We start from the raw sequence: 22405 nt of genomic DNA on the forward strand, positions 1-22405 counted from the left end.
ACGCAGAGTCAACAGTGGAGAAATATGGCGACGCAAGTTAAACACAGATACCGTGGCAATAGGCTTATCTTATCTCTCCAGCGCAATATGCTCCAGCTCTGGGTTTAGGATCAGTATCTCAGCGTCAGGATCTGTGAGTAATAGACAAACCTGTGCAGCATATTACTTTTGGTCAAAAGTGTGGGGCACCCTTTTCATTCAATGTTTGTATACATTGTAAATGAATATTGAAGTCATTTAGACTATGAAGAAACACATAAGGATCATCATGTAGTAACTTAAAAGTGTTAAACAAACCAAATACTCTTATATGTGAAGCATTTAGGTGGCTCTTATCTGGGGTGCTTTGATAACTCTTGGTCTTTCTTTCCTGGGGTGGTCCTGAAGAGTGCCAGTTTGACCATAACATTTTTGATTGTCTTTGCAACTGCACTTTCAAATTTCTCAATTTTTTTCAGATTGACTGATCTTCTTTTCTTAAACTACTTTTTTTCTTTATTTAGTTGAGTGGTTCTTGTCATAATATGGATTAGAACGTTACTCAAATAGGGTTATTCACTGTATACCAACTCTACCTCTTTACAACTTTACAACTGATGCTCTTAAACACATTAAGAGGCAAGAAATTCAAGTCATAAACTCTTGGCAAGTTCAGCGCAGCTGTTAACTGAAAGCTGATCATTCCAGGCAGCTGCAGTACTAATTAGTGGGGTTTAACATGTATCTTAATTGTTATTTAATCATAGTTAAATTAATATATGGAGCCAAACACAGATCGGCTGGGTACTGAAGTCTAAGGTCTGAGACTTTGGTGAGAATTTACAGTGACAGAAGAAAATAAAGAATATACAACAACTAAGTATAACATTATGACCAGCTCCTTGTTTCTGAACTTATTATTAAGCTAATGCTGCTCCAGCAGTGCTATCCGGGGTTAGCAGCAGGCTACAGGCTGATGATTGTTACCTCTGAATGGTGAATGAGTTAGCGCTTAGCATGGTTAGCGGCTAATGCTAATAGTGCTCCAGTCTTGGTGCTGGAGAAACTTCACTGAAACTCCTTTATAACTCTGTACTTCAGTAGAGTGGCTTTACTGCTCCTTACAACCTGACTGGTAAAATTCATACATAAGACACACTGGATCATAAGGCGTACTGATGATTTTTGGGAGAATTAAAACATTTTAATCCTCCTATTATTTTGGGGGTCATTTTGACCCCATTTAATGTTTAAAATCTCAGAAAAAATTGGATGACATTAGTTTTGTGATTCATATTTATTGTCTTTTCTTAATTTGATGAAGACAATACGTAAAAAATTAAATGTTTTAAATGTTTCAATTTCAATATCTGTTTTAGTAAGGCTTTTTTATTGGCATAAAAAATGAGAAATATACATTTTTTACACATATTTGTGTGGTAATAATTCTAAGGTCAATATGACAGTCAGTTTTATAATCTTTCTCTAAATGTAACTTCACTCTTTAGGCCCTGACCTAACAACACAATGCTTATAATACTTATATAATACTCAGTTAACATCATAATAATTAATTAAATAAACATAGAGTCACTGGCAAATAAACATTGCTAACCCGTTTTTTTTTTATTTTTTTTTTTTATGTAATTCTAATAATTTTCTGGAGGTTTAAATGGCTGGGATCATATTGATCCAAAGAATAAGTGGTGCTACTAAATTTGAGGATAGTAGGAGGGTTAAGTGCACCCTATAGTGCGAAAAGAATACAGTAGTTAGTGTTAGTGTGTGTGTTGTTCTGGTATAAGTTGATTAGACACAGAAGTGCTGCTGGAGTGTTTAAACACTTCATTCAGTTTTACTGCTGGGCTGATGGTGACCAGTGCAAACTGTGCAGCAACAGATTCAGAGCTTCTCAGAGTCTCTGACTTTACTTTATCTACGAGGTGTAGAAGCTAGATAGAGGAGTGTCTAATAGAGTAGACGGTGACAGAACACAGTGTTTAAAAACTCCAGCAGCACTGCTGCTATGTCTGATCCATCACTAGGTTTCACTGCAGTGCTGAGAATGAAGGACCTACCTCCTAAATAATAGCTGCTGTGTGGAGGTCTTGTCGGGTCCTAACCTTTTGAAGAAGGGTTAAAGGGCATGAACCGGTCTGCAGTATCAGACGTCAAACAGCTTCTCTCTAGCTGCTTTTTAGCATTTCCGTATACACTGCACTGCATTCAGTCTGTAATCCTATTAGTAGTTCTATCTAGTGTTGGAGATTTCAGCCAGACGAGATGCAGAGCACTGCAGAGAGACAGTGAGTGGGTCTAGTGTAATTAATACTTCTATTTATAAACAGTAAATTGAAGTAGCTGAGCACAGAACGAAGCATGTAACAGGCTGCTCTATTAACAGAGACAATCCACAGTGTGTTATTTACTGAAGTGTATTATGTAAAGTAATACGTGTCTGGGTTTAGAGCACACAGAGACATCCTCACTGGCTTAGTCATGGAACAGCAAGGGCTGGCATCAGGGCACGGATTTAAATATAGCATGGCACAAACACACCAGCTACTGTACGTCTAATGCACCAGCAGGTACATTCATACAAATAAGTTTTGTTGTTTGATGCAATGTTTATGGCTAGGGATGAAGAAACCTGATTTCAAACAGGTCAGGTCAACAAGTGATTGTAATCACAATTTATTACCAGGACAGTATCCACGAATGGCTTTGAAGTGCAAAAAAAAAAAAAAGAAAAGCTGATCGAATCAAACCTCTATCAAGCAATAAAATACAGATCCAATCCCATTTCTCTTTTGTAACCTTAGCCCTTGTTTTGGAGTGTAACCCTTTCTGTTGGAACAAGGGTTACAAGAGTTTCAAGCAGAAGAAGTAAAATCCTCCCACTAAGAATTGGGACAAGCACTCAACAAAGATGTACAGCTCTGGGAAAAAATAAAAGACCACTTAAAAATTATGAGTTTCTTTTATTTTACCAAATTGAAAACCTCTGGAATATTATCAAGAGGAAGATGGATGATCACAAGCCATCAAACCAAGCTGAACTGCTTGAAATTTTGCACCAGGAGTTAAGGCATAAAGTTATCCAAAAGCAGTGTGTAAGACTGGTGGAGGAGAACATGCCAAGATGCATGAAAACTGATTAAAAACCAAGGATATTCCACCAAATATTGATCTTTATGAATATGAACTTGTTTTCTTTGCATTATTTGATGTCTGAATCTTTCTTGTTGTTTCAGCCATTTTTAATTTTCTGCAAAATAAAGGCTCTAATGGATAGCAAAATATAAGAAACTCAGATTCAGATTTAGAAACTAAAGTGGCCTTTTAATTTGTGTAGCTATAACAGTGGAATGCTAAAGTTCAGCAACCTAGCTGCTGTTCAACTAGTTAACTTTAAGGCAACAAAAGTGAGCAGGTAGTGCAGCAATTCATTATTATTGTCAGTTCCTTAACTCCTCTGTGATGGGGAGCTGAACATAGCTTTTATTAGCTTTTTATTTAATTTAATTTTTTCATTCCATCTTAAATGCTGCAGCATCTGCCGTCTGTTGAACTATTTAAGGTGGAACAGGAACGTTGCTAGCTAGCTATTGAGACAGATTGCTAGCAATTTGTATGTAGTTATGAAGAAAATGGCCAAAAACACTGAAAAACTGCACATTAAACAATAATAATATAGTGGTGATTAATTTAATTCTATTCTAATATTTAACAAAAAAAACTCATTTGTGGGTTTCTGTGGTTGCTTGTTCTCCGCCATCTTGCCGCTGATTTCTCATAGGAGTTTGGAGTGTGCCTCTGGAAAATCTTCTCTCCAGCCTAACAATAATTGAGACACCCTACCTCCTAGATGGGTACTTGCAAAAAATCGAGGTAGGGCTAAGTGGTAGGGCCAAGGGGTAAATAGGATAGGGCCATGTTTCTGTTAGCTTGTGTTAAATGGCAAAACACGAACAAGCCACTTGCCACAGACAGTAGATACAGATCCCTCCCTCAGACGAAGTCTAATAATAATCCGGTTGTGTACTGTCTGAAGTTCTCAACCAGCAGCCTGAAATGGCGTTTTAAAGCATATGTATCCTGACACCAAACTCTTTCAACTGATTCACTGAAAATGTATGGATTGATTTTTTTTGTGCTCTGAGTGTTTATAGGGGCAAGTGGAAATAAAAAAAGCACGTAAATAGTGAGTTGATTGTTTTAAATCAAATAAAACTCAACGTAAATGTAAGAAACACTGCATTTTGTCCCAAAAAGGGTCTACAATCCAATCTTCTGCCTGTCATCAGAGAGTATAATGCACTATGTTGCTTATCATGGCAAAGATCTGCCTACTTTGACACACTGTCTGTTGGGTGTCCGACACAGTCAGGCCGTTGCTGAGTGTTAATGGCCAACAGTCAGCCACATTCTGTGGGATGTGCCCGTACCGTCGGCTGTAGTCAGTTTTTATCAGCAGTGTTTTTGACTGATTGAGCCTGTAGAATTGGTGGTCAGCACACAAGGAGAGAAACAAGAGAGAAAAGCTATGAAGAGAAATGAGAACAAAGAGATCGCACTTGTTTTGTTAGTGCCAGTGTATGTTTGATCAGTTCTGTGACCATTTTAACTCTATGTCTTGGTAAAGATAAGCGGATATTGTGGCATTTTCTGGCACATCATGCTCTACCATGTACCATATACAGGGGTTGGACAATGAAACTGAAACACCTGGTTTTAGACCACAATAATTTATTATCCTGACGGACAGTTCTGGTGGAAACAGGAGAGTTGAGGTGCACATTGAATTCTGCCGTGATTTGGGCAGCCGTGGTTTTATGTTTTTTGGATACAATCCGGGTTAGCACCCAAACATCCCTTTCAGACAGCTTCCTCTTACAGGGTCCACAGTTAATCCTGTTGGATGTGGTTCATCCTTCTTGGTGGTATGCTGTCATTACCCTGGATACCGTGGCTCTTGATACATCACAAAGACTTGCTGTCTTGGTCACAGATGCGCCAGCAAGACGTGCACCAACAATTTGTCCTTTTTTGAACTCTGGTATGTCACCCATAATGTTGAGTGAATTGCAATATGAATTGCAAAACTGTGCTCTTACCCTGCTAATTGAACCTTCACAATCTGCTCTTACTGGTGCAATGTGCAATCAATGAAGATTCACCACCAGGCTGCTCCAATTTAGCCATGAAACCTCCCACACTAAAATGACAGGTGTTTCAGTTTCATTGTCCAACCCTTGTACACTGCCTGGCCAAAAATAAAAGTCACCACCTGGATTTAACTAAGTAAATGATCTTTATATACGGCCCAGTCTTGGTCTACAGTCTTGTAGATCTTTTTTTGTTTGTTTTCCAGCTTCCAGCTTATTATTTAGAACATTCAAAGCAATTCAACTTAATTTTATAGCCTACAACATAAAGGACATGTAGTTAGTTAACCAGTGTGGATGAATTTGATCTTTGTGCTTACGGTTAAGGTAGCCAGGGGGGATTGACAACACACTGACAGTGAGTGCCAATGACCTGAGGACACACCCAGTATCACATCGAACATCAAGCATAAAAAAAATAAGAAGATTAAACATGAAAAATAATTAGTTAGGTTTTTCAACATAATAATACCGTAGCCTTTACATTTTTTGTTTTATCCTCCACATACATGATCGTGTCTGAGTGGTAAAAGCTGTTGCTATCAAGTGGCCTTGTGAACAGCGGAATCATTTATTTATTTGGTTTTATTTATTATTTATTTAAGAGTGTTCAGAAACGGCCCTCTCTACAGCTCTGTTCAATATTCTAGACAAAATTCCTTTGTTTTCCAGCTTCCAGCGAATTCTTTGGAACCTTGAAACCTTGAAAACCGTCCAGACTTTTTAACGATGTACAAAAACTAAGGACACCATGAAGTCTTCCCAATAGTTTTCCCACAGAAGAACCTTGGTCCACTGAATAAATGCATGCATGATGTCCTTTCAGCTACATGAATCCTTACACTCAAGTGCGTGGAGCTCCCGTGGTTCCAAGGCCCTGCTGATGGCTTTATGTCCGTATCTTGTTCCAGCATCATTCACGTGCCCCCTCCCTAGTTTATTTCATGACATGGAAGTTCCATGCGCTAACTTACTTACGCTAGCTGCAAAATCTGCGCGCCATGTGTGGAGTTGAATGCCTTTTCTATTGCCCCCGACCGCACCACGGTTCTGGCACGAGCGGTGATTTCATTCTGATCAAAGTCGCTGAGCTCTGGCCCGTAGCCCTATGGTTTGCTATGGCTTCTACCATGCTTCTAATTGTTAAAAGGGCTGGACGGCAGCGAAGTAAATATTATTGCTAACGTGATTTCGGCACATTATTTTTTCCGTAGCGTCAAGAAAAGGAGAATGAGAGGCTTTCATTTGGTTAATTACCTCCAGAGGACATTTGCCCTGATCTATTCGGAACTTTCTGCGAGACAGAAGGGGAAAGGTCAAGGCTATGGATGACTATTTAGGGCTGTAGTAAAGCTGTATGTATGAAGACATCTGGAATACATATAGTTACATTCATTATCAAGTTCATGAAACCATTTGGAGATGACTACATAGTGTGCATAATCCAGCTGGAAGTAGAATATCAGTGGACTCAGGGGCGTAGCAGCGCTCTCAATGTCAGTAGGCCCCTATCCATGCCAGTACACAAGAAACGTGAAAAAAAATATATATAATTTTCATGGGCTCATCTCCCTACTTGGGCCCTGGGTAGTCAGGTCCATTTGTCCCCCCACTAGCACGGGGTAGCACCATGGGTGGACTATAGACTATGAAGGGATACACATGGTCAGCAGTAATACTAATAAAGGCTGTAGCATTTAAACGATGATTGATTGGTATTTTCCACTACACCACCACCTTTACCAGCCTGGCCTGCTAACACAAGGCAGGTTTGGTCCATTGGTTCAAACGGTTGGTACCAAATTCAGAACCTTCCACCTGGTGAGCTTGTGTCCACTGCAGCCTCAGCTTTATGTTCTTAGCTGATAGCCAAGAAGATCCAACATTGTCTGTCTTCTGATATTGTAGCTCATCTGTGGTGAGCTTTGACATGTTATGTATGCTGAGATGCTTTATCTATTATTACTGTAGCCTTTCTGTTAGCAGTAACCAGTCTGACCATTCCATTCTTTGTTGAAATCTCTCATCAATAAAATGTTTCGGTTCATGAAACTGCCACTTATTTCATACATTTTGTCTGTTTGAATGTTAAAAGTAAACTCCATCACTGAGGGATGAGCACTGCCACCATGATTGGGAGATCGCTGGTTCGAATCCCAGTCATGCAGCTTGCCATCAGCTGCTGGAGACCTGAGAGAGCACAATTGGATTTGCTCTCTCTGGGTAACTGGTGCTCTTTTCCCTCATCACTCCTAAGGGTGATGTTGATCAGCACAAGGCCTCTGTGAGCTGACGTATCGGAACTGAGTCGCTGTGCTTTCTTTCGAGTGTGCTGTGATGTTACTCGGCAATGCTGCATCAGCAGCAGTTTGACATTACATGTTTTGGAGGAGGCATGTGCTAGTCTTCAACCTCAACCTCCTTGTGTTGTGGCATCACTATTGATAATTACTAGTAGCCACCGCCTCTTTTCGAACTTCTGCTGATTGTAGCATTCTGTAGCATTGCCGAATAGCATCACAGCACTCTCAGAGGAAAGCCTTGTGCTAGGAGTGATGAGAGGGAAAGAGCACCATCTACCCACCCAGAGAGAGAAAGGGCAATTGTGCTCTCCCAGGGCTCCGGCAGCTGATGGCAAGCTGCATGATCGGGATTCGAACATTGTGCGCAATCTCCTGATCATAGTTGCAGCGCTTTAGACCGCTTTACCAATCCAAGTACCAGAAATGCTACTTTTCAGGGGGATTTCTTTGCTGATTGTTTGTTTTGTATTTAATATAGATAAGCTATTTGCTGAATTGCAATTATTCATATGTGAAAAGGTACAAAGGTACTGCTGCGTTTTACTCAGTGGTGTATCAGTAATTACGGCACTGAAATAAAATAGCAGCGCTGACGTCAGAGCTGCATGAGTGAGCTTGTGCCAGCCCCCGGAGCAGTGTAGCGGGCGGCAATAAGAGAGGCTACCCCAGCAGTGATGACAGGTTAGGTCAGCACTCTGACTCTACGGGGTCACTTGCTCTGTCTGCCAGAGGCCTGCTAGCATATGGGAGAGACAGTCTCCTCAGTCTGAGTCTCTCAGTGTCGCAGAGAAAGGAATGTAAGTGCTTCATTATCAGACCTGCCAGTGTCTGCTGGGCTGATGATTTAATTCAGTTTATTACTTCCTAATGATATTCTAAGTTACTTTATTTCAGTAATTCAGTTCATTATTTCTTTGGTTGTTGATGATTATGGCTTGCAGCCAATAAAAACCCAAAAATCAATGCCTCAGAAAATTTAGAATATTATATAAGGCCAATTGGCACTTTTGGCAGTGTGGAAAGTCCTGCTGGAAAATGAAATCTGCATCTCCATAAAAGTTGTCAGCAGAGGTTTTCCGGGACTTTAGACTTGATAAAACACAGTGGATCAACACCAGCAGATGACATGTCTCTCCAAACCATCACTGGTTGTGGAAACTTCACACTAGATCTCAAGCAGTTTGGACTGTGTGTCTCTCCACTCTTCCTCCAGACTCTGCTCCCTTGATTTCCAAATGAAATGAAAAGAAATTACTGATGATCAGTGATGTTGTGGAGAGCCATGTCATTACAGCATTTAAAGCTTCCCTCTGCTGACAACTTTTATGGAGATGCGGATTTAATTTTCCAGCAGGACTTTGCACACTGCCCACACTGCCAAAAGTACCAATTGGTCTTATAATATAATATATTAAAATTGTCTGAGACACTGATTTTTGGGCTTTCATCTATTGTAAGCCATAAACAAAAGAAATAAACCCTTAAATAGATCACTCCCTTTGTAATATATCTATATAATATATAAGTCTCACATTTTTTTATACTGAATTACTGTAATAAAGTAACTTTTCAATGATATTCAAATTTTTTGAGATGCACCTGTATCATGAAGTAGATATCAGGCCCATAGCTTCCTACCTTGGTTTGCTTCTCTGTGTGGATCAATATGGGCCGGGCCAAGATGCAGATCAATACTTCAGGCCTTTCAAACATTGCTGAGCACAAAGGAGAGGTCAGAGCGAGGCAGGCAGACGACTACAACTCAATACCAAGAAAAAAACTGACAACGGTGCGGTAAATTCTGCAACCTTTAGCTCACTTTGTACGATATTCCTGCAGCGATGTGCATAGGTTGCAGGTTTGAGGAAAGGTGAACTCGTCCCGGGATCATGTTCCCTTGTGTTCTTTCACAGAGAGCTTGTGAAGAATAGCAGAATGCAGTTTCTTTTGCAGTAGATACTTTACAGCATTTGAGCAGAGAGATATCTTGTCTTTTTGGTAGAAATCTTCAGTCAAATTGCTGTTTCACACTTTAATACTGAAGACAACCAGGCTTAATTAAGTTAATTTATGGTAGACATTTAGAACTATTTCTAAATGAATCACTACAATTAGAAGATTAACAGAATGGCAATTTAATAAATATTATATATATATATATATATATATATATATATATATATATATATATATATATATATATATATATATATATTAAATATTTTATAAGATTGCCTTAATTGAATAAAAAAATGTCCCTCAATTTTATAAATCTGCTTTTTTTTTATTAAATAAATCATTACCTCAATTTAATTAATACTTAATTAATATTCCCAATTTAAAAGTCCTTTCTCTCAATCAAATAAATAATTGTCAAAATTAAATTTTTTCTCTGAAATTTAATAGTCTATAACCAAAATATTTCCTGAAATTAAGAAATTATTTGTAAGAAATTTAAGGAATAATTTTCTTATTTCTCTCTTAGTCCTTAGTTCTCTTAGCAATTAGGCAATATGTTCTTTCAAATGTAATGAATTGTTCCCTCAGTTTGTAAAAAAAAAAATAATAATAATAATAATACAGCAACAATAATAATAATAATAATAATAATAATAATAATAATAATAATAATAATAATAATAATAATGCAGCCGGAAAATAATAATAATAATGTTGATCATTAAAACAAAAAACGCTGCTGAGATCCCGAGACAAGGCCTTTAAGTCAGGGGACAGGGCTGGCCTCCGAACAGCTAGAGCCAAGCTCTCCCAGGGGATCAGAGAGGCAAAGCGCACCTACGCAAAGAAAATCCACACCCACTTCCAGGACACTACTGACACTCGGCGCATGTGGCAGGGCATCCAGACCATCACCAACTACAAGTCACCCTCCCCTGCTTGTAACAGTGATTTCTCCCTTCCAGATGCACTGAACTCCTTCTACGCAAGGTTCGAAGCACAGAACTACACGACAGCAAGGAAGACTACACCTCCTCCAAACGACCAGGTACTGTGCCTGTCCTCAGCTGATGTGCGGAAAACTCTACTCAGAGTCAACCCACGGAAAGCCCACCTGCATACCTGGCAGAGTGCTCAGAGGATGTGCAGAACAACTCACGGATGTTCTCACGGACATTTTCAACATCTCTCTGAGTACTGCAATCGTGCCGACGTGCTTCAAGACCACCATCGTCCCTGTGCCGAAGAAGTCTCAAGTGTCCTGCCTTAATGACTACCGTCCCATTGCACTTACTCCCATCATCATGAAGTGCTTTGAGAAGCTGGTCATGAGGCACATCAAAAACCAGCTCCCGTCCTCACTGGACCCTCTGCAGTTTGCGTATCGTCCAAACAGATCAACAGACGATGCCATCTCTACTGCGCTCCACCTGGCTCTCACCCACCTGGACAACAAAGACTGCTATGTTCGAATGCTGTTCATCGACTTCAGTTCAGCATTCAACACCATCATCCCTCAGCATCTGATAGGAAAACTGAGCTTGCTGGGCCTGAACTCCTCCCTCTGCAACTGGGTTTTAGACTTCCTGATTGAGAGACCACAATCAGTCAGGATTGGAAACAACACCTCCAGCACCACCATACTGAGCACCGGCGCCCCCCAGGGCTGTGTGCTCAGCCCACTGCTGTTCACTCTGCTGACTCATGACTGTACTGCAAAGTACAGCTCAAACCACATCATCAAGTTCGCTGATGACACAACTGTAGTTGGCCTCATCAGCAAGAACGACGAGTCAGCATACAGAGAGGAGGTGCAGTGGCTGACGGACTGGTGCAGAACCAACAACCTTACCAACAATCTCTTAACGTGGATAAAACCAAGGAGATGGTTGTTGACTTCAGGAGAGCTCCAGGTGTCCACCACCCGCTGAACATCAACGGCTCTGCTGTGGAAATTGTGGATAACACCAAGTTCCTCGGTGTTCACATTGCAGAGAACCTCACCTGGTCCCTCAACACCAGCTCCATAACCAAGAAAGCCCAGCAGCGCCTCTACTTCCTGCGGAGACTGAGGAAAGCACATCTCCCACCCCCCATCCTCACCATGTTCTACAGAGGCACTGTAGAAAGCATCCTGAGCACCTGCATTACCGTCTGGTTTGGGAATTGCAACACCTCAGACCGCAAGACCCTACAGCGGATAGTGCGGACAGCTGAGAAAATCATCGGAGTCTCTCTTCCCTCCATCACTGAGATCTACACCACACGCTGCATCCGCAAAGCCACCAGCATTGTGGACGACCCCACCCATCCCTCACACGGACTCTTCGCTCTGATGCCGTCCGGCAGAAGATACAGGAGCATCCGAGCCTCCACTACTAGACTCTGCAACAGCTTCATCCACCAGGCAGTCAGACTTCTCAACGCACAGAGACAGAACTGAACCCCCACCCCACCCACCACTCACCCAACACACTCGCACAAAACTAAACTGTACACCCCCCCTTTACACAAAACTAAACTGTACACCCCCCCCCCCCCCTTTACACTCACAAAGAACTGAACTTCACCCACACACACACACCCAGTCAGCACACAGAGGCTGACATGACTTTATTTGATGCACTCTTAAAAACTATAAACTCTACCTCAGTAACTGCTGTGATTATATATGTTCTATATGTTACAGTATGTCACACATCTCTGCACCTTATCCCCACTATACACTTTATTATACCGTATCGGTACTGCACTGTCCTGTCTTTAAATTGTCTCGTCTTTTGTATTTATTGTATTTATTGTTATTTATTGTTATAATTTTATAATTTTATGTTGCACTGTCGTCACTCCTGCACTTTATGTTGTCTATTGCTTGTGGTTCTATGTTGCACCATGGTTCCGGAGGAACGTAATTTCATCACACTGTGTACCTGTACTCAGATGTAATGACAATAAAAGCCTCTTGACTCTTGAAATATTAAAATATCTTAAAATATTACAAATAATTAATAAATTAAAAAAAGACAGCCAAGGGACATATATTTAATCAGCGTTTATTAATAGGCACAGTTTAAGGGCACTTTTACCGCCAATTAATATTGAAGAATAATTACCCACTAAAGTAGGTATTGATAATAACGACCTATCAGTGCTGACTACAGCGTTGCCGTGGTTACAGCGTGCGGGTCACGTGAGCCGGGATTTAATTATTTTTATATATCATCTTTATCACCATAAATACGCGGTTATTTCGCCAATAATAGTAGTAAATGAATAAAACTCATACTGTAGTGTGTTATATAGTACTGTAGGTCCCTCTCTCTCTCTCTCTCTCTCTCTCTCTCTCTCATATACGGTAGTATTTAGTGAGCACTAGCGGTGAGCGGAGGAGAAGAAAGAAGGGGGCGTGTCCGCGCGCTGAGAGAGAGAGGCGCGGTGTTCTGGCCCCGCCCCTTATGCAGATGAGCGTGTGGAGCCTGCGCGTGGCCGCGTCCTGTGTGAATGAGGCGGAATGAGGCAGGAGTGGCCCGTGTGTTTACAGCAGCGGCAGTGGCGGCAGTGGCGGCAGTAGCGGAGGAGCCGGAGCCGGACTGTGCGGGAGAGGCGGTGTGTGTGAGAGTGTGTGAGTGAGTGAGAAGGGGAGGGAGTGGATGTATGAGGACGGACACTGGCGGGCATGTCGGCGGCACGGCAGCGCTGCGGTTCCAGCGCCAAACTTTAAACCTCCAGCAGCGGCGAGGAGACGAGGCTGAGGAGCGACCGGCGCTGCTGCTGCGGAGCCATGGGAGGCCAGATCACCCGTAACGCCTTGTACGGTGAGGAGGACCGCGGCGTGTGCACGGTTATATACGTTGTGTGTGTGTGTGTGTGTGTGTGTGTGTGTGTTTTCTTTACAGTTACAGTAACACTAGTAGTAAGTACTACGTTATTTGGGGGCGCAATATTGGAAACACCATCTATAGCTGCCTATATAGAGGGCTTAGTGAAGCAGCTCCTCCACTGTGTAGCCTATATATATATATACACACTATATGAATTTGCTATTTATAGAATAAAACATTTATGTTGTTTTATTCTATAAACTATGGACATTTCTACACAATTCCAAATGAAAATATTGTCAAATATTGAGTATTTATTTGCAGAATATGAGAAATGGTTGAAATAACAACAACAAAAAAAGATGCAGAGCTTTCAGACCTCAAATAATGCAAAGAAAACAAATTTATAGTCATAAAGTTGTAAAAGTTCAGAAATCAACATTTGGAGGAATAACCCTGGTATTTAAATCACAGTTTTCATACATCTTCTTGGCACATTCTCCTCCACCAGTTTTACACACTGCTTTTGGATAACTTTATGCCTTTACTCCTGGTGCAAAAAATCAAGCAGTTCAGTTTGGTTTGATGGTTTGTGATTATTGTTTGTGTTATTCCAGAGGTTTTCAATTTGGTAAAATCAAAGAAACTCATCATTGTAAGATGTGTTTCTCAGTTCATGTGTTTTAATCAATCACTGAGCAGTAATACTGGACATGATTTTAGAGCTGCAACTAACAATTATTTTGATAATTGATTAATCTGTCTTATTGTTTTTCAGTTAATCAATTATTAATCAGATAAAAAGAAAAGCGAAGCAACATTTAATTTCCACCATTTTAATAATAATTTAATAAACAAAACGTCTTTGTACTAATGTTGTAATTGTATAAGTAACACACAATACCATTTTTAAAAATATTAATACTGTGTTCACCTGAAGAATTAACATTAATTTGACAGTAACATAAATTCTATAATTATCACACAACAACAGTGTATGTAATGTAAATATACACTTATCTGTGGTTCTCAAACACTTCCACACAATATTAGAGTACTTTAGAAAAATACTTTGACTAAGGTTTTAAATATATACTTTGAAAAAGGCTTAACATTGTTTTGTTTACTCTGAATGTACTTTAAACTGCCACCGGATTTAAGGTGGAATGGAAAATTAGCTAAATGCGAGTAAGATATAAATTTACTAAGAGTAAACTGTCTTGTTTAACTACTCTAGCAGGCTCTCTCTAGGAACACTAAGTGAGAGAAAAAAATAGAAAGAACTTACGACAACCTTACTGTGAATCTCCTTCACCCTTGGCTCCAACATGCATCCAGCTTAATGGTGCTTTACTGGCACAGCTTTGATTGGCTTGCCTCACATTAGCGGGTAGCATCTGTTATTTGTTTCGATTTTAATCAATTTAATCAATTAGTCGTTGCAGCCCTACATAAGTTAACAACAAATAAACAGTAAGTAAAAAGATAAATAATAATTAGAGATGTAAGAAAATGACGATATATTGAAGTATTGCAATATTGTGTTTTGCAATACTTCTATCGATGAAAAAAAAAAATCAATCTTTAATAAATGGTTTACAGCCAAAGATTAGCTGATGGACTGTATGGGGTTCATCCAGTCAGATCCCAGTGTTCTGATTGAATAAACAATAATCCAGTAAACCTTGTCAATATTGTAGGACTGTTTGGAACAGATAAATAAGATAAAGATTGCTACGTATGAGTAGGCCTGTCACGATAATTAGCTATGCTATCGATTTATTCTACAGTATATGAACATGACATCATTTTTGCTGACCTTGATATTGGTTGTTTTTTTTACAAAGGCATATAAAAAATGATTGATTGCAAAATTTTGAAAGGCTTAGAAGCTCACTATTAATTGTTTTGTGCTTTATAATATCTTATAATATCCTTATATAAGTGTCAGTAATTTTTCTTAAAATGACAAAAGAATATTGATTATCATGGTACTTTCAGGAGCAATATATCGTGTAACCTGTAACCTGCCTCCCTGTGGGCTAGAGGGGTATAGAGCCCCCTACCATTATAGAGCTGTGAAACCAAGTGTTTTCTTTGGAATAATGGTGGTTCATACACTTCTACCTCCTACAGCCCTACTTGTACTATTTTCTTTTTGTGCTGAATCTAATGGAAAGCCTTTTCTGGACAGTAGAGACAGTTACAGTGTAATATCTTATGATTTTAGAAATACAATAATGTATGAGCAGGTGTCGCAATACTTTTTCCACATAGTATGTGTGTGTGTATGGTCTAAATATACACACTCAGTGTGTGCTGGAGTGTGTTGTATATCCCAGGCACCCCCCCCCAATACACACCATTAGTGTAGTAGAGTACAATACACAGCCAGTCTGCCACCAGTGACATCAGATAAGATGGACCCCCCTTAAGCTGGGGGAGAGCTACATATAGTGTGTGTTGAAAGAAAGAGAGAGAGAGAGAAAGCGAGAGAGTGTAAGGGGGGATTTTTCTTGGGGATTCCCTCCACAGCTCTGGTTCAGGGCAGTTTTAATAGCACTGCTTTTCCACCCCGTTTTCTGTGTACCAGAACAGAGCAGCTGGGTCCAATGAGAGCCCACCGGGTCAATAAATCAATCGCGTCGTCCACCACGGCCCTTTTAACCAGGCTTCCCTTTAAACCAGGCATCCATACACATGGAAAATTAAATAGACTGGCCAAAACTGACCAAATCCAAACCCAAGCTGGTCCCCTCTGACGGGTTGTTTTCTAGCAGTAAACACTGAATGATGCAGAAGGCTGTGTATTGGGTCTACACAGCTGTAGACTCAAGGTAAGGTAGATGGCCTACAGATGGTCTGTAATAAAACTCTAGATAATCATTAGCTTGTCTTTTATAAATCGCTGAATGAATGTAATTAGAGAGAACAATCAATGTGGTGCTTCAGACGACTCTCGTTCTCTTTCACTCGTTCTCGCTTGTTCTCTCTCTCTTGTTTTACAGCTGATTGGCCTTGGGTTAAATCCCATACTGGAGTACACAAAAGCCACGCAATCATTAATTCTAATTAAGGCGCTGTATTAGATCCACTTAAGCAAATCTGGTGTGGTTGTGAAGAGCCAGGCCTCTTGGACTCCCAATATAGTCTATAGACCTGAGAATAGCCCTGTAAGAAGTAGGGGTGGGACAATTTATCGATATTGCGATATATTGTAGGGTTTTTGGTCTCGATAGATTATGGATACACCACGTTAAATATTTAGATTTACTTTGAAACATGGACCCTCTTAACTCCCTATGGCTCCCTACTGAAACCAATAAATCCATAATCCATTCCTGGTGTTTGCTTATTTAAGACAATTTTAAGCATGGGTGCAACAGTTGCTAAGAGGGGACTCCACAAGGACAGTACAATTAAAAAGTTTTTATGAATACAATGACAAATGGCAAATACAATGCCCCCTATAGGTCATTAAAGAAAAGGTTGTTAAGAAAGTAAAAACACAAAAAAAAAACACTTTCATTTACTATATATTACTATGCCCCACAAACCTTTGTAAATGTTCTGTAAATGTTCCTAAAGATGCTCTAATTGTGTTTTCTATGGTCAATTCAGGTTTTAGTTAATAACAGAATATTAACTAGAAAAGTAAAAATTTGGACAGCTAAATGGCTTTGACGAGGGATGGAATAAATGTCATTTGTTGGTTTGCAAAGATGATGATTGCACAGCTTTCTGGGTTTAAGTCCCTATCTTGTTGGAGTTTTTCGATGTTCTCCCCATGGCTAGTGGCTGGTTAATGGCTAATTTGGTGCGAAAATTGTTTGGATTGTATCTGCAAACACCTTTTATCTCAATTTTTGTGTTTTTCTTTTCTCACTTTTTGAAATAATTTGAATCTGGGACTTGTTCTTTATCTTGTATTCAGATTTAATGTTGAATTCACCTGAAGAAATGTTTTGTAATTGTTCAGTAAACCATATACTTTCAGCTAGAATAGCGTTATTTTGTTATTGTGATAAATTTTGTAATAATATGCTTTTCTGAGAGTGCTCTGGACAAATACAAGTTATGTCAGAAAGGGAAAAATGATAAATAAATAATAAAGGGAAATACAAGGTTCTTTGCCAAAAGCGATAATTTTATATATTGTTGGTGTCATCAATCTATCAGTTTTTCTTAACATTGTTTCACAATTTATGAATTTCACAATAGAAATGTTCCTAAATTGGAATACTTTAGGACTGCTTTAGTTAAGTTTTTTTTCCTTCTCCTATTAAGTTTCCATTTTGGAAACTTGTGTTTTTTGTGGCAGTGATATCTGTTGACATATAGTTGAATATTCCCGATCCCTCTGACAAAAGGTCAGTTTTTCTACCTAGTATTCACCGATTCACTCCATGGTTTGGAGCCCAGGGTCTGGTCCCAGTCCAGTATAAACGGGTATCTTCCTTCTGGGCTGAACTCCAAGGTCATTAAAATCCAGCACACAATGGAGCTCGTGAGGATGACCCGCTGGCCGATCGCAATCACATCCTGGTACCTCTTTCTCAGCGAGGAGCCGCGTGCCTCGTTTTAAGGCAGGTTGACGCTGGAGATTAATGGATGACACACCAGTATACGCGGCTTTACGGCCTGATAGTGTACATTATTGAGGTAGTATTTTAGCTTTTGTGATGTGTCAGGCTCAAAGAGGCGGTGCAGTGGTCCGGATATGGTTTTACTACACGGAGTGATGAGGCTGCTGGAGCAGAAGCAGCAGAACGCTACGTTGAAGGGTTTACAGTATATAGTGCCTATGTGCATCTATATGTGTGTGTGTGTGTGTGTGTGTGTGTGATTTTTCCTTCAGGAACCAATTTCCCCCATTTTCAGCCTCTGAAAGAGAATGCTGTCGAGTGGTAGGTTGCTAAGGCGCGAATGCTGCGTCACTCCTGTCACTCCAGATTGAGATATTGAATTGGTGCTGCTGTCATGAACTGCTGAATGAATGTGACCGTGATTGCGGTTTTAATGGGATATCGATTGTCTTAATGACACGGCACTACATCAAGCCAAAACCAGCACTGTTAATGATGATGGCGGGATGACCTTGTGCCTTCTTTTGGGGGGAGGGGAGTAGTGATATATAGAAAAGGCAGCAGGTTCATATGTTTGATGTTAGCAATCTTGTAATCCTGGTATCAGTGAGCTGCTGTGTACAGAGCTGGCAAGAAGCTGAAAAACATCATGTTCACATTCTTTTTTATATTGTATTTGTGCTAATTAAACAAAATAAAGCATTCAGCATCAATTATTACACTTGGTATCAGTTGACTGAGTTTACAATCTCTTTAAAAACAGCTGAGAATGCTGCACATCTTCCTCGTCTTTCTCCTGTATCTTTAGTTTCCAATTGAAATTCCTTTGCAGAGTTATGAAATTGCGATTTCACAACGTTTCATAAAACTGTGAAGCAGCAAAAACACATGGGAACACCTGAGAGTTGAACAAGTGTTGGGTGAATAAATAAATAAATAAATATACATCACTAGCTCTTTGTGCTTTTATATTGTTAAACTTGACTACAGGTTGTGGGGGGGTCGATTTCTAGGAAATTGTTTATTAAAATGCGATAGACTACCTGAACTTCCGGTTTTCGCCGCACTGCTCCTGCTCACAGGAGCCGCATAGCATAGAATAGCCTAGAGGACCTTGAAAGTACAGTGTGAGTTAAGATTTGTATTTATTTTTATTATTCCCAAGATTTAATAGATAGTTGCTTGATTAGCCAGCATTATCTTTTAGCCTTTTTCTTTACCCATTTTCCATATTCTTACTATTAGCCATTGAGTTTAGCCTTTAAAAGCTTTTGGACATGGGCTGGTGGAGAGTCAACCTGACTTTTGAATGATCATATTATGTGGTCCACTTTATGTACATTTATATACAGTGGCGTTTTTGCATGTTAGCACTGGTTAGGTGTGTCCGAATAGCAGGTTTATGCAGAACTGCAAGCCTCTGGAGGATTCTACACCTTGAGGTTCTCAAGACTCCAAAAGCACCAGCAGCGTCAAATACCTGTTCACTGCTTTGTAATGACAAATATCTAATGTTTTCCTACCTTGTCCATGGGACTGCACTATTACTATTTCATGCTTTTCAGCAGCAGAGAGGTCCTTTTTCTTTCCCATATTGCTTGAAACCTGTGGCCTACTTAATAATGTGGAACAGTGCATTTAGATGTTATTAGGAGCGTTGTTCAATAAAATTGGATTCGTACTTAACAGGTCATGACTTTATACTGAAATTATACTGACTGTCATTTGCATTGACCATTTAGGAAAATCTGAGAAAAATATCCCTTTTTTTTTAAGTATTTTTTATTAATTGTACTATGCTATTGTACGTCCAAAAATCTATGAACACACCTTCTAATGAATGCATTCAGCTCTTGTCTAGTCCCTGTTGAGAAGTATCGTCAATAGATTAACATCACTGGATGATGTTTCCAGGCTAATGCAGTAGCATGCTCTCAGTTCTGTGTTGTCATTTTTTAAAATATCAGGACTATGGGCACAACTTGCCCCCTCGCTGTGAAGTCATGAGTGCTTTACCGTGGGTTGACACAAACGTATGTGTGTGGGTCAGGTGGCACCGCTGCTTGGTAACCGTGCCCAGCTTCTGTCTCCCATCAGTGCTCCATTATGACTCACTGAAGCCTTTGTCTAGCAAAACAAAAGCATTTATGACGACAGCACACGCCAACGTTTCTAGGCACAACAGATTACCTGCGAAAGGCAGACGCCGACCGAATCATTAACCCGGGACCTCGCAGGCCGTCTGAATATCACGAGAGCTGTGTTCTTGACAGCACTTCTGTTTGTGCAACCATATTATGCTAATTGTCGCACTGGTGTTAAGGGTTTTTCCACCAGTAATATTCTTTCATCCTTACTGTGAGCTAAAAAACCTTTGCATGGAAAATGAAATCAGGGCCTCAGATGCCTTTTTAGAATAACAAAATACAAAAAAATATATATTTGTGGCATTTTTAAACAATATTTTTTTATCATATGCAAATTGGTCCTTCTGGATCGAAGCCAAAATCACCCTTGGAATAAATACTTACTGTATTTTTCGCACCGTGAGGCGCACTTAAAATCCTTTATTTTTCCCATAAATTAACAGTTCGCCTTATTATCCGTGGCACCTTATGTACGAATTTTACCAGTCCGGTTGTAAGGAGCAGTAAAGCTTCTCCTCTAAAGTGCAGTGTTATCTAGAAGTTTTAGTGAAGTATCTCCAGCACAGAGGCTGGAGCAGCATTAGCATTAGCCGCTAAGTGTGCTAAGTGCTAGCTCTTTTGCTGTTCAGAGGTGAGTATATTGGACTGTATTCTGCATATTTACTGTGTTAAAACAAGCTATGTGCGACAAATCGCTTACTTATAGCGCCATGTGGGCTCTTTAGTGTAGCGCTGTTGGGCGGCATTTACTTGCGCTAAGCGCTGCTAACTGCGGCTAGTGCTGCAACCGTCGTTCCTTACTCTTGTCGCTTAAAATGCTTATAATCCGGAGTGCCTTATGTATGAAAAAAGACTAGAAAATAGACATTCATTGATAGTGTGCCTAATAATACAATGCACCTTATAGTTCGAAAAAAAAAAAGTATGGTATATAGGATACCACTATCATGAGGTCTGCCAATTTTCATCCAGATAAGCCTGTAGCAGGTGCTAAAAATGCTTAAAAAAGTTTTTTTTGCTTATTTCAGTAAATATACAGATAACATATAATTTACACATAATCTTATAATCAGCAGCTCAAAAAAGAGAAATATCAGAAATATCATTTAGACTAGGTTTAAGAAGATTTTGTCCAGTGTAATTTTTGCAAGCCTGTATGTCAAAAGTTTTTGCACACTATCTTGGTTGAAATTTTGCAGATACAAGTAAACAAGCAATGCACTGTGGATCATAAAACCTGTTTGCGAGTAAATACTGCATATACCATAAACTCTGTCCAAACTATAAGCAAAATGCCTCAACACACTTGAAGGAGAACACTAATTACCCCATTTTACCATTTGACTATGTGAACAAATTAGGACTTTTTTCAAGAAAGAGTTTGGTTGGATTCCCAAACGTAGTACAAATTCCATGTTTTATTTCATATACTGACCATGACTAACACATGGCACAGCTGTGATATGATCCTAGACATAGTATGTGTCTTTATTTAAATAGACTTTGTACACAACATAGTAAACAGTTTTAATGACTAATCAGTAAGATATAGCTGCTTAACTCCCTTGTGTAATGCAGACGAAGAGACCGAGTGAACCAACGTCATCTTAGGTCATCTCACCCTGGTTGCCAGACGTGGTCTGGGTTGCCAGGTTGACACAAAGCAGTTGAGCCCCCTGACAGCTCACATTGCATAGTGTGGACGTTATTACACGGCCAGGATGTGTAAATTATTTATGTGCCTCTGTTTCTGCTCGGCATTTAGTCGGCATGAATAGTCGGGTGACACAGTTTGTTAACCCTTAGGAGTGTAAACTTATTGCTGTTTTTTTGGTATACTGTATGAATGTTATGAGATTATTACTGTTTGTTAAATTAAGTTACAATGTAGGCTCACTTTTTGTTTTATTACAAAAATGTAGTAAATAATTTGTTCTTTGCATATTCAATTATCTATTTTAAATATAAATAAAATATATTTGTGTTTATTTATGTATCTGATAACAAAAAATATTACTTTTTTCTACTTTTTTTTCACAGTCAGAAAAAGACAAAAAATAGACTAGGAGATGAACTTGGTTTTAGTATAAAATGTTTTTTTTTTTTTTTTTTTTACGTTAAAATATATTTATTTTTTACTTAATTTGTATTTGTTTTGATACTTACCGTGTAGCTTTAAAGGCATTGTTCATATATTTGTAGAGATTTTTTATTTTTACATAATTATTTTATGCAAAAATGGTCTTAGCAAGTTTAAAAAAAACTATACCACAAATTATATTTATGTATTTTTAATTTTTTTATATAAATATTTATATTTATATGTATTTTAATTTTAAAACTTACAATTAGAAATTTAAAAAACATTTTTTTTTCTCATTGCCAAGAATATTGTTGTTATTGTAAAATATATAATAATAAAAAATATAATAATAATAATAA

General features: G+C 39.2%; 1 protein-coding gene and 1 long non-coding RNA gene across 3 annotated transcripts in view; one reads left to right on the plus strand and one right to left on the minus strand.

Annotated features, from left to right (window-relative positions):
* neurl1aa (neuralized E3 ubiquitin protein ligase 1Aa) overlaps nt 1-22405 on the plus strand; it is a 145458-nt gene that overhangs the window by 56471 nt on the left and 66582 nt on the right. Inside the window, exon 1 of one of the 2 annotated variants that reach the window (XM_049470012.1) lies at nt 12948-13224. The exons of the other annotated variant lie outside the window; for it this stretch is intronic. Within the exon in view, the coding sequence (XP_049325969.1) occupies nt 13191-13224 (34 nt within the window). The 5' untranslated portion in view covers nt 12948-13190. Of the gene's footprint in view, nt 1-12947; nt 13225-22405 lie in introns of those variants that run through there. 2 annotated transcript variants of the gene reach the window in all.
* The window catches only part of LOC125785832 (uncharacterized), a 102671-nt gene that overhangs the window by 7944 nt on the left and 72322 nt on the right, over nt 1-22405 (minus strand). The window lies entirely within an intron of this gene.

Source organism: Astyanax mexicanus, chromosome 21 (genome assembly GCF_023375975.1).
Source record: "Astyanax mexicanus isolate ESR-SI-001 chromosome 21, AstMex3_surface, whole genome shotgun sequence".
NCBI lineage: Eukaryota > Metazoa > Chordata > Actinopteri > Characiformes > Acestrorhamphidae > Astyanax > Astyanax mexicanus.